The 16,005-nt window shown below is 51.4% G+C and overlaps 5 protein-coding genes across 5 annotated transcripts; 2 read left to right on the top strand and 3 right to left on the bottom strand.

The window, feature by feature from the left end:
- Positions 1-2,178: 2,178 nt before the first annotated feature.
- BO79DRAFT_255927 (uncharacterized protein) lies at positions 2,179-2,970 on the top strand (the record flags this gene model as incomplete). The annotated part of the gene is made up of 1 exon (XM_025686161.1): positions 2,179-2,970. One exon carries the CDS (start codon positions 2,179-2,181, stop codon positions 2,968-2,970), a length of 792 nt encoding a protein of 263 aa, XP_025538599.1.
- A 2,029-nt stretch (positions 2,971-4,999) lies between these two features.
- Positions 5,000-6,817, bottom strand: BO79DRAFT_267156 (GMC family oxidoreductase; the record flags this gene model as incomplete). Its single annotated transcript, XM_025687030.1, has 1 exon — positions 5,000-6,817. One exon carries the CDS (start codon positions 6,815-6,817, stop codon positions 5,000-5,002), a length of 1,818 nt encoding a protein of 605 aa, XP_025538600.1.
- Positions 6,818-7,878: 1,061 nt separating this feature from the next.
- Positions 7,879-9,552, top strand: BO79DRAFT_238226 (putative isomerase YbhE). The gene is made up of 3 exons (XM_025684790.1): positions 7,879-8,423; positions 8,475-8,967; positions 9,041-9,552. Exons 1-3 carry the CDS (start codon positions 8,041-8,043, stop codon positions 9,359-9,361), a joined length of 1,197 nt encoding a protein of 398 aa, XP_025538601.1. The 5' UTR covers positions 7,879-8,040; the 3' UTR covers positions 9,362-9,552.
- Positions 9,553-9,817: 265 nt separating this feature from the next.
- On the bottom strand, positions 9,818-12,280 carry BO79DRAFT_196376 (transcription factor domain-containing protein). The gene is made up of 3 exons (XM_025681199.1): positions 12,177-12,280; positions 12,071-12,125; positions 9,818-12,008 (listed from the first exon to the last, which is right to left on the bottom strand). Exons 1-3 carry the CDS (start codon positions 12,262-12,264, stop codon positions 9,869-9,871), a joined length of 2,283 nt encoding a protein of 760 aa, XP_025538602.1. The 5' UTR covers positions 12,265-12,280; the 3' UTR covers positions 9,818-9,868.
- An 827-nt stretch (positions 12,281-13,107) lies between these two features.
- Positions 13,108-14,154, bottom strand: BO79DRAFT_255931 (uncharacterized protein; the record flags this gene model as incomplete). Its single annotated transcript, XM_025686162.1, has 1 exon — positions 13,108-14,154. One exon carries the CDS (start codon positions 14,152-14,154, stop codon positions 13,108-13,110), a length of 1,047 nt encoding a protein of 348 aa, XP_025538603.1.
- Between the last annotated feature and the right edge of the window lie 1,851 nt (positions 14,155-16,005).

A 16,005-nucleotide genomic window follows, 5' to 3' on the forward strand; every position in this document is an offset into this window, starting at 1 on the left:
GCCATCCGCGTCAGCGTGAAGAAACATATCCGTCCAAAGAATAATCCTTTTGTCTGGAGAACGAAGCTCGGCTGGAGCTGGCTACTCTGACACGGTTGATCAACTGATATATGCTAATTAAAGGTTCTGGCATTCAACCACATATGTGCAAGTGGGCATATAACAGTCCCTGAAGCGGATTCAGGGCCGGTTGCCCTGAAATTGAGCATGGCCAAGACTTACCACGCAAATTAAAGGCAAATTCGGACCTGCACTACATACACTAGCTGTGATTGATGTCTCACCTTAGTTCCAACGACATGGGCGTATACTAATCTGCGGTGCAGGGATTTGTCGCCCTCCGTCGTAGAAGCTGCAGTTTTACGTTTTGGTCTACTAAGAAATCATACCTACTCTGCGAGATAGCCCTGCAATGTCGAGAGCATAAGAGCACAGGGAACCGACACTGCCCTACATGGTGTCACTTATTGTCGCAGCTTCCCCTTGTGCGGGACCGCGGCAGCCGAGCTAACCCTAGGCGCGAGCAATTGACTCGACAACTTACTCGGCTGGAGGATAGTCGCCTGTTCAGGACCGGGAAATGCCACGAGCCAAGGGCACTTAGTTCTTGATCCAGAGGCACGCTTTGCCTACTTTGAAGTACTTTAGTGGCATCGATTGTGGAGCAAAATGTAGTCAGCGGAAGTTCGGAAAATGACTAAACTGATAGGAGTAACTTGTAACGCCCCAAAACATGGATAAGCTCACAACCGTCATCAAGCCTGCATCGTACCTACGTCAGTAGCGTAGTCATTGCCGCTTTTATCATTCATTTTGCTCTGTGGACCCTCGTTGCCGGAGTGATACCGTGGAGGGTTAACTGGTGCGCAGATCTGTCAGTCTCAACCCTCGAGCCGAAGATGATCGGCAGGAGGCCACGCCAGCTTTCCCCATCAACAGTCAGAAGTGTATCGCTACCACAGCCGCCACCCCGACCTCCCAGAACAAGCTCCAATGAGGGCTCCTTGACCTCATGTGGCTGGGACCCTTTGACTTTGCATCATTCTGCGTTTCAGGGCAGGGCTGACTGCCTGGTCCTTAATTGCAACACCCTGGAGAGCGACAGGGTCCAGGCGCTTTGGGTAGGCACCACGGAGTCATGAGTTATTTTCGAATAATTGATCTGCTATTCAGAGTCATCAAAGCACATGGTATCTGCGTCGAAATTGAGTTAACAGGAGGCTTGCATTCGGGGAAAATCCATCGCGCAGCATCGCTACCACGCTGGCGACATGGTGAATGACAGTTCTCCTACTACTTTTGTACCGGCATTACCTAAACACAATAGAAATTCACGATTCCAGCCTTGCAGGTCGTCCGGTGGAATCAAAATTGTGGACACTGTTGAGTCAATGTGGCCAACACGGCCGAACAGTTAGCTTCAGCCCACGTCTGGCCCAGGCACAGGCGAAGAGCAGCAGCGTTTCGCTTCCATTGTCGACAGGATTGTCCCGAGATGTCTCTCTGATTGGACATAGATTATCGATCTGATATCCCACGACCAGTTTTCTCCAGGGATGGCTGGAGGGATGATCGACACAGCCTGTTCTGGTCCCACCTTCAAGTGCCGATCAGTCACAGACAACTCACCAGGGACCCAGATACAGCGGAAAACGTGCAGTGTGGCTGGTACAATGATACAACAAGACATCCTCTCAGGCAATACTGAAACTGTTGTGACTTCACTGAGATTTCCTGTTTCTCTGGATTGCCGCATTATCACCTCCACGTCACAACATGCTCTCAAACGCTGCCAGTGCCCCTTGCACTGGCTGCAAAGCTTAGACTATGGGCATTCAGCAACAATGTATTCCAATTGGTTTGGTCATGAGCCGTCCTCGCTGATCGCTCCACTCGGCAACTGAGGACCTGGAGTGGCCTAACCTCGCAAGCAAACCCCCATGGTACCTCGACGGTGCCGAACTCGGAGAGAACCATTCCAGGTGCTCTGTAACCTACTAACCTCCCACGTTGAACGATGATCCTTCCTCAGGAAGGTGTATGGCTAGGCGTTTCAGGGCAGCTGGGCACATTATTAAAGACTGTCTCTGTCCGCTCCTTGTGATAACATCCTCACAGCCCAATCACTCTGGAATCAACACTCAAAAGTCATTCTCTCTTCCATATCTTAATTTCAAAATGAAGCTTACCGGAGCTGTCTTGGCCAGCCTTGTCGGCTGCGTCGCTGCCCTGCCCCCGGCGCCTTTCTTCAACGGCCCTCCTCCTCCCTCTGGCTCCGTGGCTCCTGCTCCTGAGGAATCTTCTTTCCCTCCTCCGCCTCCTCCCAGCTCCGTCTCCGGTGCTCCTCCCTCCGCGACCCCCGAGCCCTACGAGAAGCGCCAGTTTGGTGGCCCCCAGCCTTCCGGTCCCCCCGCTGGTCCCTCCGGTTCTTTCGGCCCCGCCCCCTCCGGCTCTCCTGAAGGATTTGGTAGACGTCAGTTCGATGGCTTTGGCGGCTTCGGTGGTCCCTTCGACTCTGCTCCTTCCGCTACTCCCTCCGCCTTCCCCGGATCCAGCTTCGGCTTCGAGGAGCGTCAGTTCCCCGGTCCCGTTGAGTCCGCCCCCGCTGGGCCCCCTCCCTCCGGCACTCCTTCTCCCGTCCCATTCGGTGACTTCGGTGGCTTCGACAAGCGTCAGTTCGGTGGTGTCGTCCAGTCTGCCCCCGCGGGTGTTCCCTCTGGTGCCCCCGGCCCTGCCCCCTCTGAGGGCCCCGGAGGATTCGGTGGCTTCGGAGGCTTCAAGCGCCAGTTCGGATCTCCTGCAGAGGGACATGAACAGGGCCCTGATGGCCAGGCTCCCCCCTTCCCCAGTGGCGTCCCTTCCTTCGCTCCTTCCCCGGTGCCTACCCCGTCGGGTGCCATTGAGGAGCGCCAGTTCGGTGGATTCCCTACCCCGACTCCTGTCCCCAGCGGCCCCGCTGGTGGCTGGTAAGCAGCTCATATCATCGATATGGGACACGGTGATCCACGTGCAGCATAGCGCTTAGGTGTGCTGCAGGTATGGAACTATGTAGTCACAATGTCGAGAAATAGGCTCGCTGTGCTGCGAAATGTATATGGTGGACTTGAAGGCTTGAATATATGTGTTATGTGAATTAATTCTGCTTTATGTGTTGATGTCTTTCATTCATGGTACTTTTGGCCAAAAATGGTCCGTGCATGTTCCTAAAGATTCAACAATGTAGAACATATCTTTTTGCAAATATATAATGCGGCTACTGCAGTCACTCACACCAGAGACTGTAACGGAGATTGTAATGATCTTCTTGGCTGGGATTGGGGCACATGAACCAACCAATTCAAGTTAGAGTTTCCGAGCTTTTAAGATCCGTAGCTAAAATGTGTAAATCGGACTAACCTAGTGCTCATTGGTGCGGTCCTCTTTTGGGCCAGGAGCTGCTGCGCGAATGCCCAATGTTATCACCGAAAACCCCACATCCTAGATGATCATTTCAGCTTTCTGACCGAGACAAGCTTTCAGCAATCGATTACGAGAATTATTCTCCGCGGAGGTTGACTGTTTGACACGACAGACATTCATCTCCGCAAATGTTCGTCGCCGACGACACCAATTGAAGGTTGAAGATGGCAGTTGAGTGCGCCCGGGCGTTCCCAACACGAAACAGATGGTTTCCTTTGCCACGACTGTTTCAAATTGTCCATGGACGATCCGCTCTTGTATGTAGAGCGTAGTAGCGTTTTTCGCGAAGTGTTTGATGGAACATATGTCGGTAGTCGTGGTTCTATAACAGTTGCCTAAAATTGCACATTGTCGCAATACTAGCGGATGCCATTCGAGGCCGAACATATCTGGTCGAAAGCCGAGATTTAAATCTATCTTTCCAACCTTCGTGTTCTGCGCGTATCTAGTCCACCCTGAGAAACATCGGCTTAACCGATCCATATCAACGAATTTTGACTTACCCGACCGATATTCTGGACGCGTTTTCGGGTATTTCGTCCGTCATATCCCTTGAGTATGAGATGAACGGATATGGAGAACTCCTCGCCAGAGAAAGAACACTTTCCAAGCTGATCCTATGCGGGCTGATGCGGGCTGGATGTGTCCTATACATTATATGTCCATTGATACATCTGCCCTTGCACCACCTTGGCCGAAGGAGATGTTTACACCATTCAAAATAACATTCTTGGAGTCGAATGACAATGGAGTGACTGTCTATCAGCCTCTGAATCCTTTTCCTGTCGATTATTTCCGATGGGAGATACCTACTTTCTGACAGGGGCACATTCCTTCAAACTTGCCATGCGAAAAGAATGCTATGCTAATAGGGCGTAGCATTCTGCATTTTTATGCTCTGTATTTTCCGGCCACTAGATTTTCCTACGGACACCGCCCCGATAATCTAGACCATGGTGATTCAAGTCGTACGCCATTCTTTAACGCCCATGGCGTGCCGTGTGGTACCATTGTTAAATGCAGGTACGTGTTTTTGTGCTCTGCAAAGGTTTTACGCCGAAGCTCTGGGGTGGGAAACGATATAGTCGATTGGATCAAATTCGAGTTTGACGAGTTCACTCGCGTCCCCTTCTTCCTTCTTTTACATCCCCGTAATGGGCTCTGGGAAAGAGTTGCTCTGAGTATCATCACATGGGAAGCATTTGAGAGCGCGCGGCAAGAGTGGGAGTACATCCTCCTAGCGTAAGCTGATACTTATATGTTCAGAAGGAAGGAAAGCAACCTTAGGCTTTTCAGGCGGTCATATTCATCTGATTAATGAAGTCTCTATGGATCCATGTGACGAATAATGCTATCGAATTTGTATGGGCTCATGTGTGCGAATTATGTGATAGTAACTGCAATAAGCGAACGTCTATTCATGTAATCCTGTCTATGTAATCTATCCATTCTAGCCATTCTATCATAACCCCCTACCATCCGAAAAGGACTTCTAACATCCTCAGTTTAAGTATGTCCTCTGCCATCCCCATAATACCCCTCACTGCATAGAGGCGTAATCCGCCAAGACGGCATCCGCAATCTTCAAGGCCATGGCATAAAAGACCGTCATAACATGGGACGACATTTGCGTAGGGGGAATAGAACCATCGATGACTCGCAGCCCCTGCACACCATACACACGGGCAGCATTGTCGACAACACCGCCCATCTCCTTCGGCATCATGGAGCAAGTGCCCACACCATGGTAGTTAGGGCGGAAGTTGTACGGGATATACTCAACCCAGGCGCTCAAGTCGGCATCATACGCGAGGTTGTCACCGGGAATAGTCTCTCCAGCGAAATAAGTTTGCATGGCACCAGAGTTGGAGATGTTGCGAGCCAGCTGAGTGGCGGCAGCCTGGCCGAGCAGGTCAAGCTCGTTGAGGAAGTACTGAGGGTCGTAGGCGAAATGGCGGAGGTAGGGGTCCTTGTCGAGGATGTGGACGTATCCTCTAGTGAAAGGCAGAAGATCCCACACATCGAAACTGGCCACTCCGGCCGTGTCGAGGAAGAGTTCCGAGTATGCGACATTGTCCTTGACGATCCAGTCGCGGTAGTTCTCGTACTGGATGAGCAAAGCGGTGGTGTTGTGGAATCCGCCACGGGCGACGGCCTCTTCGGCCCACTGCTCTAGCTTGGTGTTGAGCAGCTCGTGGGCCTTTTCGGCGTAGTCGCCAAAGGTCTCGTTGAAGGTAGCGAACCAAGCGGCCTGTCCCTGTCCGGCACCGGCGGAGGTAATGCGTGAGCGGACGGTAGAGGTGGTCTGGTCCTGAAGGTTGAGACCAACGGGCAGGTCAACGACGGTGTCAATTCCAAGAGGCTCTAGAATGGACTTCATTCCGATACCGGAATATTCGAGGATGGTGGGAGAGACAGCGGACCCAGCGGCCAGGAGGACCTCGTGCTTAGCGTAGACGTTGTGGGTGTTGCCCTTGTGGGTGCCGAATTCCACGCCAACGGCACGAGGTGTGGTAGCGTTCTGGCTGAGCAGGACCTTTCCAACATACTGTCCAGTGAGGACTTGCAGGTTGGGACGCTGGTAGTTGGGGAGGAGCCATTCGCGAGCGGCATCAGAGCGCACTTGGTCTTCGTGCAAGGTGTTGGGGAACATGGACACACCATGGGGGTCACCGCATCCCAAGTCCTTCTTGGTGGGAACGCCCCTGTCTTCGACAGCGCTCATGAGAGCCTTGACGATGGGGGAGTAGTCATCACCGGTATCGCGGGGTCCGGCGTGGACAGTACCATTGATACCATGGCAGGATGCATTAAAGTAGTGGCCAGCAGCAATCTGTTTGGCATTTGGTGCGCGAGCACGCTCAGCCTGGAGGGAGTAGGCGGCCACGCTGTCCCAGTTCCAGCCCTCATTTCCGAAGACGGTCTCCCATGAGTCAACTTGTGCCTTGTGGGGGCGAGTCCAGGTGCCACCGTTGACGAGGGTAGAGCCACCGAGACCATTTCCGGAGCGGATCAGCGCAGTCTGATTGTTGGTGGCGAGCTCGACAGTCTCGTAGGCGTGGTCCACACTGCTGCCAAAAATGTCACCGTAAGCGTTCAGGTCCTCAATGATAGGACCTCTGTCAGACTCGTAGGAGCCACTTTCGATGACAAGCACAGTGATATTGGGGTTCTCCGTCAGACGGGCAGCAGTGGTGAGTCCAGTCAGACCTCCACCAGCGATGATGTAGTCGACAGTGCGGCCGGTAACATCCTTGGGGTCAGTCAGGAGGCTGGCTTCAATGCCATTGCTCCTGATGTAGTGTGGGAGGGCTGCAGCGAGGGAGACCACAAGCGAGCTCACAAAAAGAGTTTGCATGATGGGCAGATGAGGGGAGAATGAGAGAGGAAAGGCTGGTTGCTGCTCAGAAGGTGACAGGAGGACCGAACCAGGTTACTTATACGCTCGAGGCAACGGTCCAGAACCAAGTTGTTCGATAATCCGATTCCTCTGCTTTCCAACAAGCCATCCTCATATTGCATATTGATAGGGGCTGTGAGCTGAATCTCATCCTCCGTGTGCTCAGCCGTCGGCATCCCGAACACATTAATCCGAAGCCATTATCCTGGATAGTAAAGGAGCGAATCCTTAGGCAGGTGGGGCGCAGAATTGGCGTCCTGATCCTTTGCCTCTCTCATTCTATAGAGGCTGTGTCCTGCTCGTAGTGCCCAGTTGGCCCCATAATAGCTCACGGCCTAATGCTGACGATAGGCAGCCTCGTGGATGAGGAACTATACGAATCCTAGACGCAAATCATCGTGGCGCCAAGGGCTACCGACTTTCGGCATGCCGAGAACACCGAATTCTAAGTTCTGCCCTTCCCGATTCGTTCTCCGGTCAACCCTCGCCAAGTGCACAAACCATAGGGTCCTCGTCATGCTTTCAATGGAAAGCCTATAGTGTTTGGCATGTTCTCCACGGGGAGAGGGGCAATTGGAGAGTTTATTTGGACAGCCTGCCCACGTGCCAACTCACCACCAAGGTCAAGAAAGGCAGTATCGGTTTCAGGGTGATCAAACTAACCAGTCTTCAGGTACCTGCAGTGTCCCGTGCACAGTATGATCTACGGACCGTCAGCGGGAACCATGGATCGTACTCATAATGCCGGTAGGTGGGCCAAGATGATGTACACGAGAGCATAGCATCCGCGCCCAGAAACGCCGTCGGAAACTAGTAGCCAGCCGAGCGCCAATTAGAGGGTCAGTTGGGGCCATGAAGGAAGGGACTGTCTCAGCGTGGAGACTCTGCTATCCCTGCTTGGCGATAGTGCAAATATTCTTCACGAGGTCTGCAGCCAAGACATAGGCAGCCAGTTCTAGTTAAAACCGGCGCTTATCACTCAGACACTCCCTCGGGTTCTGGAACTCACCTGCTTGCAAATCACCTCGTTTACCAATCCCGCCGTGTCCAGACTCTCTCCTTCAACAAGGTCGTTGACAAATTCCACCACCCAATTCTTCAGCCAGATCAAGTGAACTCCGATCACTTATCAGTGGGCATTGTTCTTGCTGTAGAGATACGAGCTGAATATCCCTGTCACCATGAAATTCAGTGTTGTGCCCCTCCTTTTCGGAGCAACCTCCGCCGTTGCCTCCAGACTTTATGCTGCCTCGTATGCAGGCACCGTGACCACCTTGTCCTTGTCCCAATCATCCAAAGGACAGTATGAGTTGGAAACAGTGGCCCAGTCCACTGACTGTGGTACCAACCCGTCTTGGCTGATGCTGGACCACGACAACCGTGTCCTGTACTGCCTGGACGAAGCTGTTGACTTGGCCAACGGTACCCTGACCTCCTTTGCCATCCGACCTAATGGCACCCTATCCAAGGTGGTACAGCTGGAGACCATCGCCGGCCCGGTCATGTCGCAGTTCTATTCGGCACCGGGAGTGCCACACCGCAAGTTCTTCGCCGTGGCTCATTAGTAGGTCGATCCTCCCATCTCTACCACTACACTATTAACCTCTCATCACAGTGAGGGATCCGCTGTCACCAGCTACTCCCTTGACCCCGTCAGCGGTGTCTTCAACCGCTCCCAAACCTTCACCTACACCTTGCCCGCTCCCGGTCCCGTCGCAGACAGACAGGATGCACCCCACTCCCACGGCGTTGTCGTCGACCCGACAGGACGGTTCGTCCTCGTTCCGGATCTCGGTGCTGACCTGATTCGCATCTTCCTCATCAACCCTTCTACAGGCCTCCTTGAACCCCAAGCTCCCCTCGTAGCAGCACCTGGCTCCGGTCCTCGTCATGGTGTCTTCTGGACACCTGCGGGAACTACCGCCAAGCAGGCCAAGCACGAAGATGTCGTGTTCTACCTGACATCAGAACTGAACAACCACGTCACCGGCTACAAAGTGACGTATCCATCCAACGGAACCATCTCCTTCACGGAACTTTATACCGCCAACTCCTACGGCGGTGCTGTCCCCCCTAATGGGTCCAAGGTCGCTGAAATTGCCATCTCCGTAAGTCCAAACCACACCTACCCCTTACTTGGTTGCAAGGAGCAACTAGCTAACGACTGTCTTCCACATATAGCCCCAAAACAACCGCCTCGTCATCAGCAACCGCGACGACAACACCTTCGGCACCAACAACGATTCCATCGCCGTTTTCAACTGCGCTGACGAGACCGGCAGCCGTCCTACCAACGTCACCTTTGGTGGTCTGTACCCCGCTTACGGGTCGTCGCCGCGCCAGTTTGAGATGTCGGCGCGCAACGAGATGATTGCCGAGGCGTTGCAAAACTCCCATGCGGTGGGTGTGACGAGGTGGAATGGAAAGACTGGAAAGCCGGTGCCGCTTGTTGCCTATAAGTCTCTGGTTGGTGAGGTTGTCTCTGTTGTTTGGGATGAGTAGGCTATGCCATAGGTGGTTAGTAGTTTCGTGCCTGTGGGATAGCTCTTAGTCGGATGTAGTGTTTTGGGGGGTGCTGCGAAGGATCTACTCCTGTCGTTGATTGAATTTCTTTTTTGGTGAATGGGCCAGCAGTGGTCCTGTCGGACTGATTCGAGTAGTAGGAATAAACGACAAGTTAAAGTCATTAAGAGGTATTGTAGCAAAAGAAAGCTCGTTGGCAATCATAACCCATTTCGCGTAATCCTAATGAAATATCTGAACTTGGGGAGGCTGAATTGGAGCTGGTTAGATTATAAGGCAGGGGTATATACAGTAAGGGCATTCTGCCCACGGTCGCCACGAGGTGCGACCTTTATAAGCTTTATAATTTTTCTTCGCACACATTCCATGCGGTCATCGCCAGAATCCACCGGCCACAGCGCGAAATCTTTCTTCTCAAAAGTGTTGCTAGCAAGTCCGACTCCCTATTAATCACCTCAAAGGTGGATGCCACCGAGAATACCACGCTCACTCATCACTCTCCAAAATATCAGCATATCTGTTAAGAGAACTTCCAATCAGATTCACCAATTGCCAGATATAATCAGCCGTAAAAAGCCTGGCCCATAGCCTGGTGACAGTAGCACTGAGACGAGTATTATTCGCAAGTAGCCATTCCCGAGACACTCCATGCTGGGCTTCCATGACCATTTCCAGGACGAACTCAAGTAGTTTGTTTTCTTGTTCTGTCAAACTGGGCTCTGGATTCGGGATCGTGGCCACCTCAAGCCACTTGGCGAGTAGCACAGCACATTCCAGGGAGCATAATGCGTACTGGTTTGACCATGATACGACGAGGGTACGCGCGACGTAGTTGATGCCCAATTTAATGGGCGTACTGAGTGCATGGGCGCAGTGTAACGCAGCTCGAGTGAGACGGTCGCTCCTCTGTACGGATAGGTTATTCTTGAGAGATCGGGCAACCTCATCCGGGTTCCACGTTTCCAGTCGACGGGCGGAGCTGAAATCGGCGTTTAATCGGATATACGCCAGACGGAGGAGGGCAGTAGACGTGAAGGACACAGGACCGTGAGGGTTGAAAGGGTCGATTGAGGATTCTTGGTTGTGCTCCCAGCATTGACACCAGAGTTCCAGAGCTTGCTCTAAGGAAGTAATCACAGACGGGGACAGAAAGCTTCCGTTTGAGACAGGAAGCCTGCTAGCTTTTTGAATTAACCAGATATTCTGGATCATCGCATGGATGAGCACGTATCCCCCTAGGGAAGAGAAACTCTCCAAGTTGGTCTTGGCTGCCCCAGTGTGAGTGAACAACGAATTCATCGCATCTTGTAATTTCGGCTCCCCACGACTCTGACTGCGCTCTTCCAGCCACTGGCTCGCGCTTGTTGCTGTCCATTCTCGCTCAGTGCAGGGTAAGTCCAGCGTCAGCTCCTCGGTTAGTATCAGCGGCGGAATATCAAACACGATCGTGTGAACACTGAAGAAACAAAACACAATAAGCTTTGTCCGTTTGACCATCTCATAGCGGATCCAGCTTTCCCATGACCCATCTTGAGCCGGTAAATCATTGAGTCCTCCTTGTCGAAGAAGAGTCTCCATGAAACTTCGAATATACAACGCTTCGTGATGAGGCGGGTCACGCTCAAACCAACACGAAACAGATATAAGCAGCAATAGCGCCTGTACCGTCTCAATGATATCCTGGCCCCTGGACACCGGGTCCACCGGACCCTCGGTCTGCGGACTTAGACATCCCCATTGCAGGTCCCTTCGGACATGTTCGAGGGTCACAGCCTTGGCCACTTTATAAAGGCTCATGCTGGTTTCGGGTTCCCGGCAGTATTGGGCACCCACGGAAGCCATACCGAAAATTAAATGCAGAGGCAAGGAATCAACGTCGAGGGTGGGTGGATGCATGAATGGATAATGGCAGTGAAAGTTGGTCATATAAGCGCTGATGCATCTGGAAAGGGCATGTCGAGATGGTGTGTAGGGATCCGGGACCACATTTGAGTAACTTGATAATTCGGCGACGATGCGATCACGGCATTGCGCGGTAACAGAAATAGGTGCACTCGGGTCTCGGGTCTTGTAAGGCGTGTGAGCTCCTTCAGGCTGAAGCGACGGTAGTTGTGTTCCATGTCTAGGAAGGATGGAGCTGGAGGGGGTCGTAACCTCGTTACTTGTCTTCGCAACAGGTTGGCTATACTCTGATGCGGAGTCGAAGTGGAACGCGGGGAATAGTGGAAGGGGCTGATAGGTAGGTGAGAATGGATGGCTGGGAAGCGGGATACTGTCGAGGAAGGTCGTGAAATCATCACCGTCGTAAGAGGTTGCCGGTCCGTAACCGACGAACGGCTCACTGAAGCCAGCGGACCCTGGAGGTCCTTGTCCGGATGGATTAGCAGTGGCTATCGGATGGCCCTGCACTGAGGCAGCCAGGCCGGGAGTAAACTGCTCGTGAGGACCTGGGAGTATGGCCTGTGGGCCTGGTATGGTGGCAGGAGTAGGATGGTCAGTCACTGCTGAGGCTAGGACATTAAGGCCATCAAAGACTTGGGGAGATGCCACGGAAGGCGATGATGTTGTTCCTTGGCCAGGAGTGGCGTCACTGTGGGCCAGACGTTCATGGCGGGCCAGGAGGTCTCTGTGGGAGAGATTACTCAGTAAATGCGGGTGGAGAAGTTCAATAGGGGAAATTTGCCGTACTTTCGCGTGAACGACTTGGGGCATTGGGTGCAGAGATACGGCTTTTCCTTGGTGTCTGGGGGAATTGGGGTCAATAGGAATCTCCAAATATGGGCGGGGATCATACGCGACCGATCATGGCGTTGGAGATGTTCCAACCGAGCAAAGGTTCGGGAACATCGCTGGCATTGATATTGCTTGGAAGGCTTCACCATCACTGGGCCGGTGATTAGCCCGCTGAATAGTTGCACAACAGGCAGGTCAACTAGCTCGAGGTGATGGTGGTGATGATGCATTGCAGCTGAGAATCGCAAAGCAACCCAACCGAGTGCCAAGCCTCGGCAAGAATGCCGACACCCGGAGGCAGACTTGCCGTTTTGGGTTACTCGGGCGGCCTCGGGGAGGACGGGCGCCACTCCGGGTGGGTTTGATCTTATCGCATCTACTACAAGATAGGACTATAACAAACATCTATAGTGTAACCTGGTATATGTGTAACATTTATGGGCGTATAGGGTATCTGCTGCTTAATGTACAAAGCCTGTTCAGGAAAGCAAGTATATAACAGTGTAGTAATCATTATTTTTGTCGAGGGTGGTGTGCTACTGCCGAGATATATTCTTCCCGTTCCCATACATAGTGTTCGATCGTTCTCCTGCGCTTCCGAGTCATTGTTATGAAAGGTTGGCACGGACAATGATCTGAGAGCTCCCGATTCGAAATTGTATTTGAGATATGTGGCTCATCACAGGCACGTTAGGTACGCTCTTCTTTGTCTTGAGCAGGGTTTCGGGACCTGCTTGGTCTTTCTAGGAGCGCTCTCTTAGCGCCCTTGTGTCTGCATAAATCAAGACGAACACATCTGGACGTCATGAGGTATCTGATTTGTAAGTGGCACCTGCACGACTGTTACAATTTCGTGGAACAGTCCCCTGTCGGAGTGAGACTAAACACCAGAATCAACCGGAACCCCCCAAGAAATCATTCGATATTCCTAGCGCTTTTTGTTCCAAGATAGCTGTCTGAATGCCGTTTTGAAACTGTCCAGAGACAGTTCCTTATGTTGGACGCACTGAACCCTGATCTTGTGGGGATCCGCTGGAATCCGATTGCTTCCTGGTATATTGTATGATCTTGGACATTTTCTTCTCAGCGGAGATAGTGAAGTCGCGTCTCACTCTGCTGGCCACGCTAGCCCAAGCGCAATGCCTAGGATGAAGATGGCGGGCAGAAGTAGTATTGGGCTCAGTTTGTTGGTTCATATCCCAAAGATTCCTCGACGAACTGTCTACATCCAAGTTGCCCGAATTCGATGTGTGAGAGTGGTACACGAATGTGACCAGTTGGTTTAGGATGTCGAACTCGAGCTTCAGCTTGACACTGTAAATGAACCCCTTGACTGCCGTTTGCGCTGCATACCGACCAGCCCATTCAAGGACCAGAATCGCGATGTCCAAAAATATGACAATGATATTCATGAGAATCAGGTGTAGCATCAGCCTCCGCGCAGCCTCTCGGTGTGACCCTTCTAAGACCTCATCTTCCGAGCGAAGCAATCTGAACGTCTCGTATACGTAGACGCCGGATATGATGGATTCCTGAATGAAGAACACCGTCACTTGGATTCGTTCGTATATGGCGTATGGTAGTACGAATCTGTCAGAGGTCGAGGAATTCGCGCCGTAGCATAGAATAACAGTTGGTAGTTGTAATAAGATGACATCGCAGATGATCATTCCGAGGATGAACCGGAGCATGATATGATGCCGCACGACAAGATGAAGACGAGAGTACAACACCATCGACTGGCCGGTGACCATCGCACACCAGCCGACCACGATCAGCGTGACATAGAAGTAGGAGATGGCATTGTCGACAAGGTTAAAGTCTTTGAGGATAAATCCGATGGAGTAGATGGCGATGCCCCAAGTAGCCACAACGAAGCTCCAGAAGTAGAGCCCTTTGCGGCGCTTGAACGTCAGCAAGAGGATGAAGGTTAGCTCCACGACATTGTAGAGAGCGATGGAGAGGAAGGAGGTGATGACGTAGGTAACGGGACGTGACAGCTGGGAGCCCACTCTGCTCCCTATGTCATCAAGCCACATGTTGTTTGCAGAGAGCAACAAGCTGTTAGCTCTCTCGATTGCAAGATCTCTCCATCTGTGCCCGGTAGAAGGTTATCACGAAGAAATGTCTGCCATAGTATTTCCTGTATATCTAGGATGGACGGATCATAGATTTATTGCTTCTTGTCCTGTTCAAACCTGTCAGAAAATTTCAGAGGGCCTGATAGGCCATTTTGTGTCGTTGTTCCTTGGCTTCAGCGAAGCTTTGATATGGTTCCAGCCCAGGAAGGTTGAGCAGCAGTGCAGGAGTGGCAGAAGATCGGTGACAACTAGATTTACCAAAGTAACGTAGGCCCATTTCACAATGGGTTTTCTCGGTTTACCCAGGTCACTTAGAACTGGAAATCTCAATTACCATAGGTCTTTCAGTGCAGAGACATTTGTGTGATGGACAGCGCTTGGTTTGTGCATAATGCATACACTCAATCTACCTTCTCCTTTCTACCAGTCTCATCTACAATTCTCAAACATTCTTTTGGCACATATTCTCATGCAGAAAGAAACGCATAATGTATCCGTCAATTAATGCATCGCAATCTTCATCGTCACATACGATCTAAATCGCAGAATGACACTGCCACATTGCCTCAGGTGGGGGATGTCTCGTACCCATGGTGAGACTTTCGGAACCACAGGATTAACTTCTTAGCATGTCCTCATTTCGACCCCCCCAGATACTTTAATTCGCCCCATATTGAAAGGGGAGGTTTTCGGTCGGCCTTGAGGCCTACCAAAGACTTCATGACGGTAGAAAATGCATAATGGCTGTCGACTATTAACAATATTCCACATTCCAGATGAAGTTCTCGTTTATCGATTATCAAATCTGACTTGGCCAGGACGTGGAATTGGTGCTCGATATTGTCTACAGCATCCCGCGTGGGATCATGACAGCGCGGGATAGAATTCGCCACCATGAAGTCTATTCGTGATGTCAGTGAACCATAACATTTCACACCTAGTGAGAATTAGCCAATTATGTAGGTTGCTTTCTGTGTGCTGGCGACTCAGTACTCAAGTAGCTTTTCACTTAGTATGCTAATATTATACAGAACCATGGGCAGCCTGAGCAACGACCGATTTCCATTTGAGTAACATATAGGCAAAGCTGCTGCCAAGCAAGGCCGTAGCTAGTCGTCTTGCGGGGTTTTGTGCGAAGCATATATAGTGCAACATAATTTATAGCGTACGAACTGTTTAAGAAATACAAGGAATCGCCGTGTTGAAGCTATTGGTTGTCCTTACAGGCTATGGGTATGGATCACTCACCTGAGCACTCAGTTTGTCTTCGGATATTATGCGGGCATATTTACATGTCCATATTGCTTTTACAAAAGTTGAGCCAACCAAGAAGTGTAACGGGCTGGTACAGCCTGATTTACACTGACAGCAGAATATATTCACTAGTACTGCGTATGCTACTGTCCCTGAAGCATCACCAGGACAGACGCTTGAGTGAGTTACTTCACAAATGAATAATATATTACCGAACAAAATCTTAGAGTACCTCATGGCTGCGTTTGGGTGTCAGTAAATGATTGCTTTCCATGCTTCGCTCTTCTGATGGGTTGACTCTTGAGCAAGACGCAGTATGAGATAGCATCTGGTTCACGGAGATACTACAGGTCATGGAGTATGAAGACATCAACCGCAGCGGTTACTTTTTGTAACTTTCCAGTAGTTTCAGAAAAAGCATGTTGCACAGACAATTCGGACTTGGGATGCATTTCCGACAGCCTTTCCACATACCAAGGTCAGACACAATACAGCCAAGAATGTCCCGTCCCTTTTAGAGAGGTAGACACCCGCGAAAAGCGCCCTCCAAGTCAG

The sequence above is a fragment of the Aspergillus costaricaensis genome (genome assembly GCF_003184835.1).
Source record: "Aspergillus costaricaensis CBS 115574 unplaced genomic scaffold BO79scaffold_19, whole genome shotgun sequence".
Lineage (NCBI taxonomy): Eukaryota > Fungi > Ascomycota > Eurotiomycetes > Eurotiales > Aspergillaceae > Aspergillus > Aspergillus costaricensis.

Coding starts and splice junctions, on each gene's coding strand:
- BO79DRAFT_238226 (XM_025684790.1), top strand. CDS start 8,041: ATGAAATTCAGTGTTGTGCCCCTCCTTTTCGGAGCAACCTCCGCCGTT. Junction 8,424..8,474: donor TTCTTCGCCGTGGCTCATTA/GTAGGTCGATCC, acceptor CTCTCATCACAG/TGAGGGATCCGCTGTCACCA. Junction 8,968..9,040: donor TCGCTGAAATTGCCATCTCC/GTAAGTCCAAAC, acceptor TTCCACATATAG/CCCCAAAACAACCGCCTCGT.
- BO79DRAFT_196376 (XM_025681199.1), bottom strand. CDS start 12,264: ATGGTGAAGCCTTCCAAGCAATATCAATGCCAGCGATGTTCCCGAACC. Junction 12,126..12,176: donor CCAACGCCATGATCGGTCGC/GTATGATCCCCG, acceptor CAATTCCCCCAG/ACACCAAGGAAAAGCCGTAT. Junction 12,009..12,070: donor CCCAAGTCGTTCACGCGAAA/GTACGGCAAATT, acceptor TCTCTCCCACAG/AGACCTCCTGGCCCGCCATG.